A 19293-nucleotide genomic window follows, 5' to 3' on the forward strand; every position below is an offset into this window, starting at 1 on the left:
AGATGTAACTAATTTTGCATTTCAACTCTTTTTGAAATCAATCAAGAAAAGGAACATTTAGGCAAGAAATTGTCCTCCGAATTGCAAAGACATATCAAGTTCTATGAAAAAGAAACACATTTGCTCAATCATCTATTAAATCCCTCATATTTAACAAAATTTAAAAAAATCACAGCATTTCACTTCAATAGTTTTATTGAAATTTAAAAAGCACCATACCTGATGAGCTCCTCCCTATGCTCTTCCACTAAATGCGGAGGGACAGTGGAAACAACAACCTGCATGTCCAACGCATTGACAACAGAAACCTGGTGAAGAGAGAGATCACAGGACAGAGTAGAATAAAGTACCAAGAGGAAAACAGGAAGCAGAAAGTAAATATGAACAGTGATTACATCTGTGATTCATTTTTGTTCTACTGTGAGTTGGCTGGCTCATGGAAATGCTTCATTCAATGGACCAGTGAGACGCCCTAATTGCCTGACTGTATTGGTGCCATGCGGTAAACTTAACAGGACCTAATTCTGACGCTGCAGTTAAGTGCATATAGGCTTCTGTGCTCTGGAGCCAAATCTCCCGCATGCAGCTCCTGTGAAATTAGGTTTCCTCTTGAAAATTAACAAGCACTATGGTTAAGCACTCGCTGCTCTCTCGTATCCAGGCAATGTCCCAGACCCTCCTCCCGTCTTGTTAGAGGCTTGTTAGGTGGACATATTTCACTGAAAGGGAAAAAAAAAAAAAAGAGCCTGGCCACAACGGGAAAGATGAGGGGGCAAAGCGGAACCCAGTTACAATGGGGGGGATTGGGGAAATTATTGGGGAACGTTTTTATTACAAAAAAATGTACACAAAAAGAACACAGACACCTGTTTAGATGAAACTGCAGAAAAAATATTCAGGAAACTTAAGGGCTAATTAAACAGACAGAAAGAAGGAGTTCAATTCGACCATCAGCCAGTTACAGTGGCCACATCTTGATTATCCTTTGGCTTGTGGAATAACTCAATAGACCTGTACCCTGTGTGCTGAATAAAAAAATATCATCAAGGCTCATAATAAACAAAATACTGTGTAGAAAAAAAAAAAAAAAAATCCCTCACTTTAATAAACTTGTGGTTAGGGCTGTTCTTCCGCGACAGGCAATTATTTTTTTATCCTTTCACGACAGTCAGGCTGAATGCCTTCAGTTTTTGTTCAAAGCTATGCTAATTGGCTGCCTGTTGTAGCTTTTTATTTAAATGACATACACACGTTAAACATTGCAGATAGATAATATGAGATTTTTTTTAAATAAATAACAATTAGAGCCACAGAAGATGTTGTTTTTGAAAGCTTTACAGCACAACCGTAGTTAATTTAGTTTGATGTATAAAATTGACAGAGTTCTCTTTTTAGGAGGGTCTCTCCTGTAAAAATGAAATGTAGTCCAGTGACATTGCAAACTAATTTCACACTTCAAAGATATGTTCAGTGCAGAGATAACATGCTGTGAAAGCTGAATGCAACATACAATCAATAAGCCACTTCCATGCAGGGGACATGCAAGTCAAGGACACACTCACCCGTGTGTGCCGAAACACTACACAACTACCTAAGAAATACATTCATTGTAAGCATCACATTTGTCAAAACAAACCCATGTAAGCGCCATACTCACCACCACGTCAGCACTGTTGGTGAGGCCTTGTCCATAATCATCCGTGGCAATGACCTTAAAGGTAAAGTAGGACCTGCGCATGTTTCGAAACATGATGGCTGACTTGATGATTCCTGTGTAAGTCTCAATGACGAAGCTGTCCTGGCCCTCTGGTGTGGGTGGGATAATCAGCCGGTAAGCCATTTTACTGTAATTCCCAGTGTCTTTATCAGTGGCCTATAACACACAGACAACATGCACCAGATCAATATAATTGTTTTATACTTAACAAATAACAAACATTTAACTATTTATTAACTATACTATCACATTGATGTCACGGGACATTTTTTTAGTCCTGATCAGTTAATGGAAACTACCTGCTTTGAATTGGGCCAAAAAAGCTAAATATCTATACAGAAAACACCAAAGATTGGACTTTCTTCCTTCTTTTATTCAGTTTTGTTTAACCTCCACAATAAATCCACCATGATGTATCAATCATGCTGTTATTTATCAGACAATCATTCTGCAGTCATGAGGCTGGAACTGGACGTTACCAATGTTTATGCTAACGGATGGTGGAGCGACATTTCCTTCAGTATATTCATGATTTGTTTCTACAGTGTCAAGTAATGCTGTCGTAGGATGTCAAAACACCATTGATGGATAGTTATTATAATATCATTTCAAATTACAACTACAGGTGGGTGCGGACCCACTGACAGTTTAGCACATTTTATTAACAACTCATAGCAGTTCGAGACCCGACATGTAAGAGTGGAGCCTTTGACGGATGTCCTACTGATGGAGATATTGGCTCACAAAAATTTTCCAAGCAAGTGTTCTGTAAAGTGGAAGACGAGACCTGAACTGTTGTTTGAACAGTTTCTTTAGCAATAGTTACCAACAGTGTGAAGGGCTGAAGAAGGGGCAATATTTACAGACTTTTTGTTTTAATTTTTGGGATAGCTACTTTAAAAGTTAATTGTACTAAGCTGCCAGCCTCTAAGCTAAAATAAAGCTTTGCTAACCTGAAGCTTGATATTTTTTTTCAGTAAGGGTCTTAAACCATTTGAAACAAAACATTTTAAATGTATAATTTGTGTAACCTTTAACGACTTCCTCCTTACTTATTTTGGAGAACTGTAAGCTAATGGACTTGTGTTGCAGGCCACAAGCAGAAAGTTGTGAGTAGGCTACATTAAGACAGTGTAGCATTAAGACTAATTAAGCTAACATTTTAGCAACATGTTAGCAGCTTGCAAGGCAAACTTAAGTTAACAGACTTGTATCCAAGCACTCACATTGCTGTAGCAAGACTATAAAGGAGAACAAAGCAGATGTTTTATTAGCACATGAACACAACATTGCATTTATGCAAAAATAGCTAACAAGTTGCTTGCAAAAATCATCATGTAGTGACACTTCCACAATGGTATTGGGTGTTTTCCTTTCTGAGTGGTCACATTTCTTTATTCTTTACGTTCATTTCGAAATTGATTATGATAAAATACACAAAGTTTGATTAACTTTGGGCACGTGTTAAAACAGTTTATTCAATTAATACAATATAATTACGATGTAATAAATCATTTAAACCACTTAAGAAATAGAAAAAAATACCTTTAAGTTTGAAAAACCACACTACATTGACCTCTAAGAGGAGAGTTCTGACTGGCCACAGAAACCCAACACGGGCATCCATTTTCTGCCTGCATGTCAGTAGAAAATGACACTGATAAATAGGTACAATCTCTTTTTTTCTCCTCCAGCTATTGGCAGGGCGGGGGGAGTGGGGGGCAAGGTTCCACCAAAAGGGCTACATAAATCAACAACGTGAGAAATCCTGGTAGGCTAAAGAGCCATTCACCAAATACATACACACTCATTATTTATGTGGGGCAAAGCTTTTAAACTGTCACTGGGTGAGGACTTGCTTCAAGCTGCAATAACACTGTGGGGGGGGGAATATATATCCAGAGGGTTTGCATTAAAAATCTTAAAAACATCCAGATATTATTAGACTTCAAAGTCGTTGCACTGATTAAAAACAGTCAAGTAAGAGCAACATGGAGCACTATGTAAAGATTTAAATAATTTCTTGGACATAACATAGTGTTTGCTTATAATGAAATATTTTTCATTTAACTTTTGCATTCCAATGAGATCGGACATCAGTCATAAATTAGCTCAAGACAATTTGCTATTACTAAAATGCCATGCTACCTGCTTGAAGCTACTGTTACTTTTTTATGTGATGATGCCATTTTTGATTGAAGGTGGACTGGCATGATGCCTAGCATGAACAATATGCTAAATGTTCACAAAACTTCTTCAATCAATCTCCAAAGAAATGCTCAGCTTTATTAAGTCAAGAACAAATGTGACACAGAGTTCCCCTTGCGGAAATTACAGGATGATACTTGACCTAAAAATAAAAAAATAAAATGTAATTTATTCCTAAGGAATGTCAGAAGATAATTCAGAATTAGTCGGGTGATTGAATCAATGATCTACTGTACAGTGGCATTTAAGAGCCAAGGTATTTTTTTTTTTACATATTTCTTTTTTTTTAAAACATACAAATATGAATAAATCCCCTGTGTATTATTATTACAATAATAATTATTACTCTTATTTCAATTTGAATTAGTGCTTTGAACATTGACAGAAACATGTATAGCATCAGATAAAATAAAAAAAGTTTCAGTTTGGGGCAGCTGGATCCATCGACAAAGTTTGCTACACCTCAATCGGAAAATTAAGTACATCGAGTATATAATGGATTAACTTGAAATAAAATTGTATTGTCAAAAGTTCCTGGACCTTCAGAACATACATAACCCCTAGCAAGGTCTTTTTAGGGGGCAAACTTCTACCACAGAACTACACTTCTACCCTGGTAGATCTGGTGGAAATGCATGTAGTTCCTCAAAAAGACAATAGTTCCCAGGAATAGTTCCTACGGTCGAAACAGGGCTCAAGACATCATCTGATCATCTAACTGAAGGTCCTACTCCTTATTAATTTCAAGATAAAAGCAGGGATGAAATGAAACACCAAATACTTAAGACATTAGAAACCATTTAATAAAAGCCTAATTTGTTTTATATTAAAATGCAAAATAATGTAATTTCAAACACATTAACATTAAAAATGGTCATTCTCAATTAACTATCACAATTTAGAAATAATTCGTGATTGAAAAGCTAAAACATTTGACAGCCCAAGTTCATATGTTTTTTTTTTGCCTGCGTAGGTAAATAATTTCAAACATAAATGGAAAGCTCATGTTCTTTCAAAAAAATATTTCTGACCGAGCACATTGATATCTTCAACAGGCCCTCTTCATATGCCTTAAGATGCATTGACCCACATTCACGATGTAATGTCCTTAAAATGTTCCGAGGCTGACAATGTTGTACGGTGCTGTGTGCTACCAATAATGTTGCTGTTATCTGAACAAAACTCTTAGCGTTCAAACAATGTGACAGCAAACAAGATATTGTAATGTATTATTCATGTGTATTGGTGTAAATTCAATTCATCAGGATTAACAAGTTTGTAATGATGAGCTGTTAACGAAGGGATGTTTGTTCTCACTTATTTCACTTTTTCTAAAGAGCTTGGTGTATTTAGGTGTAATTTATTACTGTTGTTTTCAACAAAGTCGGCATCACTTCACATGCATGGACTGCCTTCTGAGTGCATGCTCACCTCATCTTCAGCGTGAACACATGAAGTAAAGAGTCAAATAGCTTTGGTATCCAACATGAGCTTTTGTTAAAGATATAACAAAAGACGAGCACATTTCCTATAAATTACATACAAAATATACAAAAATAATAACAATAATATAAATACATTATTGTATTTAATAATATAATTTCCTCACCCCCTCTGCCTCCTTCCCCCTTTGCCCTCCTCCCCCCCTGCACCCTGCCACAGTCCACCCCTACTGCATCTGTCTTCACCCCCCTCCACCTCCACCCCCCGCGTGCTCCACTAATTCACGCACCCTAAAAACTCTGCACAGCCGTTTTACTGTTTTTGCTATTTGCACCATTTGCCACCTTTCAACGCACTACTTCACTTTTTTAGCTTAATCTGCACTCTGTTTATATTGTAAATACTTTAATTTATCTACACACTACTACCTCATGGTGAATTACTCACAAGTGCCCTTGTCTGTCGATTGTCTGTTGTTCGTTATTTGTTGTCCAAATGTCTTTAGTTAAGTTATTTGTTTTATAGTATTGTTTTTTTATTGCTAGGTTTTAGTGCTCTTTTTTTTTGCGCTGCAGGTTTGCACAGGGGTTGGGGGGGATTGCAATTTCATCTGTGCTGTATGTTTAACATGGAGCATATTTGACAATAAACAACCTTGAATCCTTGAATCCTTACAAAAGTTGTCTTCTTACTTCTACTCAAAGTCCTTACCTATTCTGTTCATAATAACAGGGTTATAAGTTGAGAGTTAGCTCCCCCCTCTGTTTTATTTGACACATCTGCTGCAAGGTTTGAAATATGTTTTTTTATGAATCTTCTTTAATGGCCTTTGCACTCCTCTTCCAGCCTGCTGGATATTAAACCCACTTCTTTTCTTAAAAATCCTCGAGACTCCATTAGCCTGGGTCCAGTGTCCATTATACTATAAAAAGCTGCCACATTTCCGGGCCAAGTCCCAGTTTAATTTCATCCAGCTGGAGTTCCTTTTACTTAATATGTTTCCTTTCACCTTCAAAGTATTTTGAAAAGAAAAACACCATGTGATGTTCTGTTTCGCTTTTGACTACAGAAAAAAAAAAAATGATACAAAGTTCAAAAGTCATGGTTCTCATGGTTCAGCCAAATAACAAGACACAACAAGAAAACGTGCTTTTCTTATTAAAGCAGTCCTGACATACAATGTATCCTTGAGCTCACTGCTGCTTGGTACTCGCTATATTTCACTTTGTCCCTGACAACATACATGCACAAAGACATCAAACATTCTGTTGATGACATGTAGGACTCTCTCCAGTCAGGCACATGCCCAAGTTTGTGAATAGATGACACCTGACTACACAAACAGAATCTGAAGGCCGCCTGTCTATGGTTGTCCCTTTGTCGTTCTTCAGGGCCAGTGGTTATTGAAGTGCTGTTGGGACCAAAGGCTCTGAAATGGGCTTTCAAGTGACATGATAATCTCCTTTTACACATGAACACTGCAAGCTCCCAACTTTGTCGAGGAGGAATGAATGTGTGAACGCAAACAGACACTTCTGTTTGTTCACCTCAGCTTTATGAAGACTTTTGTTCCTGCTCGCCTCCTGGTAGCATTTCACTACAAAACGAAGTGAGTGGCAAAGCTGTAGACACAGGAGTGTGTTGGTACTGTGTAAACATCCTTATACAACAGAGGTATTAGACACATTTACACAATTACAATTGGAGCCAATCCCAGCTATCATGGGCAAGAGGCGGAGTACACCCTGGACTCTTCGACGAGATTCAAAAATCAAGATTCAAGAATATTGACGAAATACCAATTACCATAACTCCTCACTGTGAGGCAACAGCGCTTACCACTGAATCACCACGCAGTCTAATGAATATATTCTAACATTCAGTTTTTTTGGGAAGATATACTTTACTCACACAACAAACGCACAAAAACAGAGAAATATTTGTGGCTCATGATATATTTTCAATGTGCCGCATCTTCATCTTGGTTACTATGATGAAGGCCAGTTTGATACATTTGCACCCCAAACAATCAGGTAGTTCCGCCTGAACAGTATGTAGCCTCTTTAATGGACCGGGAAAAAAACGGGGGAAAAAAACGTTCACACAAAATCGCCTGCTGCTGCACGTGAAGCTCAGAGCTTAATAGATGAATGTGACTCAGATAAAAGTGAAAACATTTCCTCCAGCTCGGATCGTCTACAATATTGTCTCCACCACAGTGGCGAGCAGGAAATAAAGAGACTACAGTAATACGCCTGATGAAGAACAAGTAGACAGACTAAGCCAGTACAACACAATAATCCTGACACCTTGACAAATGGACACATGGCTTGTCATGAGATGCGGTACATTTGCACATACAGTAAATGCATGACTGACAGCTGCAGTGTTGACATTCAGGGCGGGTTCTTGAGGATTTTGTACACACAAATAACAAAAAAAAAAAAAGAACACACTAACTTAACAACAGCCCACGCATACAGAGAATAGACAGAGTGTACACAAAGTGACAGCTTGAAAACTTGACAGTGCAGGCTGATAGTCAGACTGGATGTCCAGCTCTGCTGCTGTGAACATGAGAGGATTACAGCACACAGCTGATCACACCTGTCTGTGAACAGGGCTGACGGCTGGGAGAGCGAAATAGAGGAGGAGATGGAGGGAGCGATAGTGGTAGGGTGATAAAAGTATGCCATAGTGAGCAGATCAGATGGCTTCTCCCGTCATGCCTGCAGGGGAAGTGCTAATGAAGCAGGAGCAGACACTTCCTGGTTTCAACCTGTATTCATGTACACGCTGATTTAAAAAACAAAAAACAAAAACAAAAGTAGGTGTTTTTCTTACCACTATTTTTAGCACCGAGCTGAAGATCTTGGTGTCCTCCGTCACGCCGCCTATGTAGAGCTTCCGGGAGAAGATGGGCGGATGGTCGTTCTCATCCTCCACCTCAATGAAAACCTTCGCTGTGTTAGCTGCAAAAAAAACCCCCAATTAAAGTCACCTACTTTCATATCTTAAATAACTTGTTCAGTTTATGAGATACAAAAAACACACCAAACACATCTTACAGTATAACTCCAATTTCTGTACAATGATGAGCTTTAATAACTTAGGTCTGCTTGACCCTCTCATTCTAAGAATTAGGACAAACAAGTCCAGAAATGAAGAGATCTAAACAGTCATCAGAACGGGGATGTTGTAAAATTGAAACGTCATTATAATTTGTCAGGGTCTTTCAAAAGTGTACAACTTCAAAAGAGAGCTTGAAGTAAATTGAACAGAATATGTTTGAAGTAAATGATGACAGAAAGCTTCACAGACTGTTTTTGAAATGAGAACACGTTGGCTAGCCATCACGTCTTTTCAATGAAGTCGTTTTTTTTCTTCTTTCGTTTCGTGTGGAGCGATGGTTTGACAAGCTTGTAAATGAAGTCAATTTTGAAATTGAGAAATCACATTCACCTCTCTTTAAAAAAAAAAAAAAAAAAAAGTCCATGTGAGAATCTAAATGGGGAAAGAAACTTTTTGACTTTATATTGACCAAAAGTGGGCAGAGTGAGGTCGGGAAAACTCAACCACACTTTTAATGACTATAAGGAGTGTTTACTCGTCTGCTGTTTCATAGCGGAACCTGTTTTCTTGCTCCTAACTCCACGCTCTCCAAAGAAAGGGCATGAGAAGATATTTATAGTGACTCTGGAAACTTTGAGTAAATAATTATGTGGCTTAATTTTGTTTTGATTACAGCAAATATTTTGACTTGGGGAAAAATGAATCTGGATTATGTTGATGAATTTCCTCTCTCTGCCGCGAAGAAGTCTAGTTCAGGAAAACAACTGAGCTGTTTGCATTCTGTTTACCGACCAATTAGTGATAAATCTCCAGCTCAAAGTGAAATATGACTCTGTAAAACTATAAAAATGATGATGAAGGTTTACATTTCGAGCCATTACTTTTTAGAGGGGGGGTCTACTTTGCAGCCTTTATTGTTTAGAAGTTTGTTTTTCACACAACTTGAGGGAAAACAACACCATCAATAAAAGGCTGTGAAAGTTTAACAAGCGAACCAATTGCACGTTATTGGGAATAATAATTTGAAGGGCAAGCAATAAAAAAAGCAGCGAGACTCTCAGTGGAGTTTGAGGAAACAGTGTGAGAAACAAAGGCTCAAAAAGGGATCTTTTAATACTTAATTTGATGGCTAATCAGCTATTTTGTGAGGCTTTTTCAAATATACTACCTGTTCCTTTAAAAGGGAAAAACACATACAGCGAGTAAAACCCATTCCCCCCCTTTTACATCATTGTTTCACCCAACGTGTGCATGGCATAGCATTAATATATACAGCTCAAAAATACTTCCAGTGTAGTTTAGAGGTAAAAAAAAAAAAAATGCAGTGTCAAGGACCATTTTTCTTCTGGCGGCATATAAAAATGTAAAGTCATGTGGCATCGGAGCTACGGATGCATCAGGGGAATGGAACAAACAAAAACACAGCACATCAAATTGCAGGCACAAAAAAACTGTAGTGTGAGAGCACTACAGAGGAAGGAGGACTCCAGGGGCTGAAGAGGAGGTTTGTCTCTTTTCTCTCCCCGTACAAAGTGGCTGTATTCAATCCGGAGAGCACGAGGACACAGAACACAGAATATAAATAAAGCTTTCCCCTCTACCTTTTTCACTCACATCGAACTCTTGAGCTTGACTATAAAGACACGTGATAGAAATGTGTTAAGTATGGAGATGAAGTAGGCTTGAGTTCGATTCTCCAACTTAATTAGTAGTAAAACATGTGTGAATTTCACATTGTACAGTACATGTCAAAAGTCTCACCTTCAAACACTAATTGCAGAAGATGCTTTGTAGGACCGAACATCAGGATAATAAGAATCAGGTTTAATTGACAAGTACATTTACATACACGAGGAATTTGTCTTGGTGTATCGGTGCAAAAGAAAAAAACAAGGCTAAAATAACATAATAATAAAAAGTACTTGAATAAAATCAAATATGAGAAGCAATTACACACTATCTCAGTTTAGAGGAACCTTTTTAGCTTCTGTTTCAATGTAGGAACTCTTACAGCACCATGGTGAGGCAAAGTCTCAATGGGGAGAAGTTCATGGAATCTCCCTAGTGGATAGTCCCTCCTCAAAAAGTCCCAGGAACTGTATGGTCTGAAAACACCTCATGTTTATAAATTACTGTTCTAAAGGCATTCTTTTGAAATTCCAGGGTAGATGCACTTCAGTCAAAACTCTGGTGTTTCCTTTAAAGAAATAAAAAGTAAATAACTAAATAAAGACCTACCCTTCAGTGACAGGAATGGTACTCCCTATGACGAAGTCTTGATCTACATAATTATCATACAAGTAGAAGCTTAGTTCCTCTGCACTCAGCTCATTGATAACAGGTAAACTCTGCATCGTCGTCTGCCTTACATCCATCTGATAAATAGAGTGCTATGTGTGTGTTAGTATGTGTGCGTATTCTTGATGTGTAATTGCTGTGATCAATATGTGAGAGACAGAGGCAGTGAGAAGAAGCGAGGCAGGTCGAGTGGGTCATTGATTATTTACTTGAAGCTCTAATGGCTCAAATCTGAGGTACGGACTTAACCAGCTGTTTGCACTTCATCTGTCGTTACAAAGAAAACCATAATTACCTATTAATTCAATTTATAAACCTAAACCATGATACCTCAGCAGTGGCACAGCCAACCAGAGAGAATTGACTCCAAAGGTCTTGGTATTATTCAAAAATAATTACCACTGCATGCTGCATCATTGCTGCACGGATTCATGTTGAAAATGCATCACTCTCCATAATCATGTCCTCCCAAATTGGCCGTGTATTTAGACTGCAAAATGTCTGCGTAGGTTCTCAGTCATTCAAGTCATGGTCAATTTAAAGCTTAATCCAAAGGCAACTTGACTTGATTTGAAGATCTTGAAGACGCTTTACCTCTCCTCCGAAAGGCTTCTTCAGTTCAGAAGAGAGGGGAAACGTCCAGTTGTCTTTGGATCAAGCTTCGAATTAAGCTGCAAGATTTCCAGTCTCTCTGTCTGCTCTGTCTCATGCAATGGTAATGTGTAATCAATGAGAAAAACCAAAATATGTTTGAAAAAAGAAAAGAAAAGCTGGCACTGCAATAGAGGCACAGAAATAAAATGAACTCTCATCGTTAAGAAAACATGGTCAAAAAATTGCAAAGCGACTGAATATTGAGTCGAACAAACAAGCTGACCAACAACAATGGCGAGTTTTGCTCAGCATCTGCTGAGCGCGCAAAGGGAAAACAAACAAATGCAGTACATATTTGGTCAATTTAAAATCAGCTTGCTGTTGAAAGGGCAGCGAAACTGAACAATCAAGCACAGGCTGCAGCAAACCTTCCACCAATTACACGAATGGATCAGTACAGTGGAGAAAGGCCACGGAGCATGAAGCATGAAAGTACAGCAATAAACAGTGTGACCAAATATTTCTCTTGTTGTGATTAAACTCTGCAGCCTTTACTGGGTGTGCTGCACAAGTGGATGTCATACTTAAAAAGGGTGTCATAGTCATGTCATAAAACGGGATCACAATGTTCCAATGCTGTTTTTTTTCCCCTCCTTAGCATCAACCTCCACGAACACAAAATAATCCAAACACATTCAAAGACATGTTTGTATAACAAATCTGGGAAGAAAATGTAAAGGCTCAAAATATGTTAGATTTTCTGCAGCTGTATTAAATCCTAATCTGTCACAGTAAAGGATTATGTTTAAATATAAATGCAACACCTGGAATGATATGAAACAGCATTCCTTTTCTGTTTCCTTAAATCACAGCTCAACCTTCACCGTCTCTCCTGGTTGATAGAGCTTACTTTTTGAAGGCACACGCAGGTTGGACATGACGACCACCATGGAGTCCGCCTGAACCCGCAGCACATAGGAGGTCACGTTTTCATAATCCAGAGGTTTAGCTGTGGAGATGACGCCTGTCCTGTTGTTCACCTCAAAATGACCTGAAGCAAACGAAATCAGAGAACATGAAGCAGTGAAACAAACAAACCAAAAAAAAGGACAAAACTGAGACATAGTGGGAAAAAAATGGCTAGCAGCATAGCTAGTGTAGCCTCTTTTTATAAACATCTAAGTGTGCTGATAAGAGTTATATAACTCGGCTTTTGTTTGCACTCTTGGCACTACTCATCTCAGTGTTGTTAAAAAGCCACTCCTGCAGGTATAACACTTGAGTGCATTTATTCTCCTTTACAGGATCTCATCTCTTCACGGCCAATTGCTTCTTTAGTGTGGAGCTCAATGGAACCTTTTTTACCTAATTCCATGCTCAAATGACACAATTTGTACAATCCGACTATAAATATCTGCACGTGCAGTTTAAAAATCAAAAAAATCTTAAGTAGAATCTGCAGTGAGTTGCAATAAGGAAATAATACACACATTGAATTTGAACAGAGGCGGCCTCATGGTGGGACGCTCAAACTTATTTTGCAGCTGAGTGACTGTTTAGCTGGCGCATTGACAAAAGGGCATATCACAAAAATACAGCTTTGCCTCCTTTAATGGAATAGAAAGACCCAAACTCCTCTGTGGCTTTGTAAAAAGGTCATGCTTCAAAACGCCTTTGCTTTTCTTTAGAGCAGTACAGCTGGGGGGGCCGGGAGGTTGATTCACGGAACTCTTATTAGGCCTTGGGTTTTCAATTTCCAGGAACATGCGAGGAAAACTGGTTCTTGTTTCTGCATGACAAAGACAACGATCCTTAGGGGAGCACGTGTGGTTCATAGTGGAAAGGGGTTAATGGCTGCCACTGCTACTCGCAGGTACGCCTCCTACTTCTGGCTTGAATACCTGAGCTTACTTTGAACATGTCGGTTGTCCCCCCCCCCCCCCCCCCCCCCCCCCCCTCGGGGTGTAATTATGCTTTTCACACTTTTCATCATGTGCGAAAAAGAAGGCTGAGTATGTCAAAATAAATCTTCTTTTTTTTTCTCCCCGACACAAAGACAAGACGCTGCAGCACATAACGCTACGATGTGCGTGCCACATTTTCCAGAATGACATAGGAGCTTCTCCAGGAGTATTTCAAGGTTTTCTGGTTGGTAAAAGCATATTTTTATGCACATTTCATTCCTGTGACACCTGTGAAAAATATGTTTTGTTAATGTCTGCTTTAGTCCGAGAAAAGCCTTTGTTAAAGTTCGAAGAAAAAAAACACAGAATCGAATCTTTATATAAAAAAATCGAACACAGACGAGAGGGCTTTGTACTCCAACAAAAAGCCTGTGTCATCATTTACGTTCCTATGTCTGTCAGGAGGAAGACAAACTAAAATCGTAATTTAAAGAAAATAGTACAGTACAATGGGTGTCCTGCATAGGGAATATGATATACGGTATGATCTATAGCACAAACCTAGCTCATTTCCGGCCACGATGGAATAGAAGATGGTTTGGTTGATAGCAGCAGCTAGAATTGTCCCCACTGCTGTGCCGTTAGGAGCCAGCTCGCTAACTGGAGCAAACCTGGAAAGACACAGAACACAAATGACAGCGCGTATGTTCTGTTACACAGTGAAGGTTTTGTTCATACTCTTTTAAATGTTTTTTTTTTCTTTATCAGCAAAGGACATTTTTGTCAATGCTTGTCCTGCTCTTTTAGTAAAGCTAAACCTAAAGCTGTTTTCTCATGTGCATGCAGCCTGCCGCTGAAATGTGCCTGAGTTTCATATTCGCTTAAGTCCCTAATAGCATGATTTTTTTCCCTGTGAAATGGTAGAGCAGCGCCCTAAAGAGGCAGGACATGACTTTAAAATGACATTATAAAGTTGAAGATAGAAGGCAGGGCACATTCCAATGCCATAATGATAGTGTTTGCCTTAAAAAGCTAGATAACAGAGAGCACACTGGCTGACAGAAAATAGTATGAAGCTGCTCCTTTACATGCATGACATTCACACAGGTCGCTCGCTGGTCACGTGAGATAAATGTCATCACCCCCCTTCTGCGCTACTGTTGGGAATGATCCTGACTTTCAGTGCTGTGTTCAGGCGTAAACCTACCCTGACTTGATGTGGAAAAGCTTTACCAAGAGGCTGGCAGGATCATTTCTGTGTAAAGTCAGGAGTGAAGAATGTGGCTGCGTGGGTTTACACGTGCAGCTCACTCTGATTATGTTGGGGACTTTTTCATGGTGAACACTACTCTAAAAGGGTGTGATCTTATAATTTGCTTTGAATGAAAAGTTTATTTTCATAATTAATCATTCGTCATTCGCAATTGAACAATTAAAGTACTTATAGAGAGTACCGGTAATTATTCTTCCAATGAGAATTATAGTTTTGTGTTTAATGTCTCTTTTCACGTCTAGTTTTTCCAGTTCACATTAACTAGATTGAATTCTCCAGATAGCACATTATTTGATCCTTTCTTGTCGATGAATAAATAAACGGGTTCCCTCAATGGTAACATAATGTAGTTTGGGTAAAAATATTTGTTCTAAATAACTAATGCCAAAATCTCTCCACATGCAAATATGTTGTTGTAGTGAGGACATGAACAGTCGAAATGTGGTCAGGGGTCAGATGCAGCAATAATAATGCTGGCTGTGCATCTCTGGAAGCAGATGAGAACATGAGCCAACTTCTGACTTTATTATTTAACCCAGTAAAGATTTCCGCAATGAGTGTTGGGTGGGGCTGCAGAGTGAATAAGAATTGAATTGTTCCTGTGATTTGAGCATTTATTGCGAGACATAAGAACAATCGTTTATATCGACAAACAATGCCTTCTCAATCAACATGCCAATATTTTACCTACTCTATGGAGGCCTGGTTATAAAGGGAATGTTTTAACAGCATTTAAATGCAGTCAGGGGCAGCTAAAACAACACATCACTGACCCTACAGTATACTGAGGTTGGAACGTTTTGTAAACTTTCCTAAATTAAATCAGATTTTTTTTTAAATTTGTAAACCACCCCCGTCTGCTACTACATTATTGGTTTTCCATACCGCCCCAAACCTGAAGCCTGTAAAGGAACTGACACCTCCTCTGTACATGTATACCAAACAGCCTGCTTGGTGAAGAGTAATTAATATACACTCTTTATTGACAGGTTTTAATTAGGGCTATTTATGGTTGAGCACAAGGCTGTATAGAATCGATCCTCATGAAATTGTAATAGTACAGGTTTAGACTTTATGACCTTAATTTGGGTAGAACTTTAGAGTGACTGATGACTCTCAGGAGAGATGGGAGAATAGGACGTTCTCCTGAAAAAGAAAGCTCAGTGCAGCCAAGAGCTAACACAATAAATGAACATGAACAGGTTCTTTTTATATTTTACCTCAATTGAACTATAAACTTGAACTGGTTCATTTCAATGTGTGCTCACTAATCATTGAGTTTACTTAAATTAAGTGTGACCTTGTGGAACACAGGTGATTCTATTGTTCATCGGGGGCGGCTGCGGCTCTGTCTGTCGTCTCTCAACCAAAGGATCCCACATGTGCGGTGTGTCCTCGGGCAAGACGCGCAACCCCCGAGTGTCTCCCGCTGCTTTGTCGGTGGCGGATGAATGTGTATGTACGGATTAGTTACTTCTGATGCTGACTTTACACAGCAGCCTCTGCCATTAGTGTGTGAATGTAGTGTGAACGGGTAGGTCCTGAGGTGTAAACACACTTTCAGATTACTAGAAAGGTATTACACAAGCTCAAGTCCATTTGCCATAACCCATAGCTCTGACTGCTTTCCACAGGTGATACAAGCAGTAAGCGTAAGACCTTTGGTATGTGAAAGAATCCCAGCAGTTTTAGCTGGTGCAACACAGCCCATTTATGCAGTTTTAGTATAGAAAGACAAAATCATAAAATCATAAAAAACGGCTATTTTGAATCCTTGTTAATAATACACAGATTATTGTAAAAGGATTCTCTTTGAGGAAGTTAAACAAATACCTCTCTCCATCCAAAATCAGACTGCCAAACAGTCAGCCGATGAATAATTAATATCCATAGAGAAGATTTGATAGTAAATGCAGCACAAATTGTTCTGTGAACACATTTGAGTGTTTTTCCCCCTGTGATAAGATAAGACACTTTGCAACAGCTAATGACTATGCTGACTATCAGGCACAGAAGTGGGTAATCATATCCAGCAGATATGATTGTCACCGCTATACACAGAAATTACAGCAGCAATAAATAGCAGAGAGCCCTGTCTTTGCAGTGTGTCAGTGAGGGCTGATTTAAGCTGATAATGTCACGTCGCTGTGACACCCTCTTGTTATACAGCGACTGTGTTCCCTCCACTGCTGTGTGTGTGTGTGTGTGTGTGTGTGTGTGTGTGTGTGTGTGTGTGTTTGTGTTTGCGTGTGTGTGTGTGTGTGTGTGTGTAAGAAAGAGAGTGAATTTGGGCATGCATGGTTCAAAGTTTGGCTTTGATTCACAGCAGCAGTAAGAAATCTGTGACAATGACGTGGGAGTAACACTTGCTCCATAATCAGTCAGAAACTATTATACAGTCAATGTCAGTGTAAAAGGGTATTTTTGGGAATAAAAGCTATCTTGGCAGGCAGAGTTTTAAACACAGACTGGAGGCAATTGGACGCCTCGGGTCTTTGTTTAGAACACATTTTCCAATGCTTTCATCTCTCTAGTCTTCGCTGACCCCTCAGCTCCAACACATTTAACTACATGAATAATAAAAAAGCAAAATGCAGCTGAACTAAGTTTCCCTTCTGAGTGTTTTGTAAGTTTATCAGGCAACTCCCCCTTATAGGATTACACTTGTGAGAGGCTCCACAAGGCACACTGAGCCAATTTCCCAGGGCGAAGATGGAGAGTGGGAAGAACTTATTCCGCAGAAACAGAGAGGAGTGTTTGCTGAGAGGATACACACAGGTGTAGAGACAATAAATGACACTGTCTTCAAGCTCACTGGAGTATAACAACACACTCAGACAACTTAGACAACTGGCAGCAAGTATAAACGTTACTATAATGTTTAAAGATTCAGAGGCATACAAAAGGTGCAAACTGTATGTTGTTGAAGGACACGGGGTAAAAAAAAAAGGAAAAAAAAGAGATCTGTGTATCCATTGTGGAGGCTCTGTCTCTGGAGACAAACAACCCCAAGGACAACTCAAGTTAAGAATAATCACAGAAATATAGAACATTCATGAGGAAGGCGGTGATATAAGAGGGAATACTGAATACTGTTGAGTGTATATTCTGCGATGAACTGACTGAAACACAAAAAGCCCTTAAAGCTAAATAACGTTCTGTTGTTGACAATTGATGAATTTGTCGTCCGAGAAATCTAAATGACTCCCGTTCAATTTGCCCTTTAGGCCTGCTGTTGGGCTGTCACTGAATAATAGCTGTGTCTGTGCAATACATCAGGGAGCATACCGCTCCACAATGTTCTACAGTTAAAAGGAACCTATTCATTAATGTGGCCTTCGCATATGCAGATTAGAGGTGAGGAGGCAGACCTTCGGACATTGTGAGCACAGTAACATGCAGCAAAAGCAAACTATAGGCGAGTCACACATGTGCCGATAAAAGGAGCAAAGTGTGTCACAGATGCTGTCCTGACATCGATGTATCGTCTCTTTTCAAACACTTTTCAGTGAAGAAATGTTCATGATCAAAATGAATAGCAGATAAGTCGACATGCTGTTAGATTTTTTGTTATCACACATTCATAAGTGATGTCTTTGCTGCTAAAAGGCTGCGGCGGAGACTGAAGAGAAACACTAACTATGTTTACAGCACAGACTGCGGAGGCAATGAAAGGTGATGAATTCTCTCAAATGGCAATTCATAAGCCTACACACAATATGATATCAGACAGCATTCAGCCATATCAAATATATTCGGCTAATTTTGGACTATCCTCCGAGTGTTTTATGAACTTTAGGCTAGTCTGAATCTAAATTTCTGTATGATTGACAGGGAAAATAGAAGCTGTATAGTTTTAATACAGAGGGCATTTTACAGCCCAAGATGTGTTATTGTTGTTCTGCTAGTTCAGCAGTCAACACACCGCTCTCATGTGACAAAAGTGAAAAGTGAGTATAATGCTAATAATCAGCGTTTTCTACCACCTGTATGTACCCTATGTAGATTTTTTTTACACTGTCTCATATAAATCTGAGATCTTAGTATCTGTAGCCTTATCAGTACAAAAAACATATCATCAGAGAGGAGAGGCAGGCCAGCAGGTAACCACCTGCACCTTTAGGAAAGACAATGGCAGATACTGGAGCTGTGAGCTGTGCCAAGTTGATTTTCTACAAATCCGAAGAGGCAGCCGGTAAGATGCTGAACTTTAAAAGCTTTATGAAACTGTTAGCTGGCCTGGTTTTCTGCGTTGTTGGCTCGGGCATGCACTAACTTATGTTTGGACTTTGACAGCATTTATTTAAATGTTCATAAACTGGTTGATGTTTTGTTTCCACTTTGCTGTGCGCCTTTATTCAAACAAGATGCTTTCTGTTTTGGCGAGAGATTAACTGCCCAAAAGTGTCCCCTGTGACCGTTCTTTACCATCCTTACACCTTGTTAGAATATCAAATACAGGAAATACATGCCCCTTTAGCATGATTCTGTTTGTAGTTTTTGCATGAGGCTCAATCCCTTTCTGCAGAGATCATTGGCTTGTTCCCAAAAACTTTAAAGCGCTACATTTTCCTGGAGCATCTGCCTTTGCTGTTTTCAGCTTTGGTAAATCTCTGGTCTGAAACAGTGGCACATAACCTCTGCTGACCCAATCACAGGCTTTCCTCTGGTTGTTCTTTAATGTGAGCAGGCTATATGGATGTATGCGTGTGACGCTCGCAATGGGCCCGCATGGTGCTCATGCCAGGAAGAAGCAGAGTTGATATGTTAAATCTTCCCTCCAA

General features: G+C 39.2%; 1 protein-coding gene across 1 annotated transcript in view; it reads right to left on the reverse strand.

The window, feature by feature from the left end:
• LOC306835872 (protocadherin-15-like) overlaps window positions 1–19293 on the reverse strand; it is a 210301-nt gene that overhangs the window by 20359 nt on the left and 170649 nt on the right. Inside the window, exons 26-30 of the mRNA XM_079362649.1 lie at window positions 13798–13907; window positions 12243–12383; window positions 8213–8340; window positions 1658–1873; window positions 220–308 (exon numbers count right to left, since the gene is read on the reverse strand). Of these exons, the coding sequence (XP_079218775.1) occupies window positions 220–308; window positions 1658–1873; window positions 8213–8340; window positions 12243–12383; window positions 13798–13907 (684 nt within the window). The remainder of the gene's footprint in view (window positions 1–219; window positions 309–1657; window positions 1874–8212; window positions 8341–12242; window positions 12384–13797; window positions 13908–19293) is intronic.

The sequence above is a fragment of the Symphodus melops genome (assembly GCF_947650265.1).
Source record: "Symphodus melops genome assembly, chromosome: 15".
Taxonomy (NCBI): domain Eukaryota; kingdom Metazoa; phylum Chordata; class Actinopteri; order Labriformes; family Labridae; genus Symphodus; species Symphodus melops.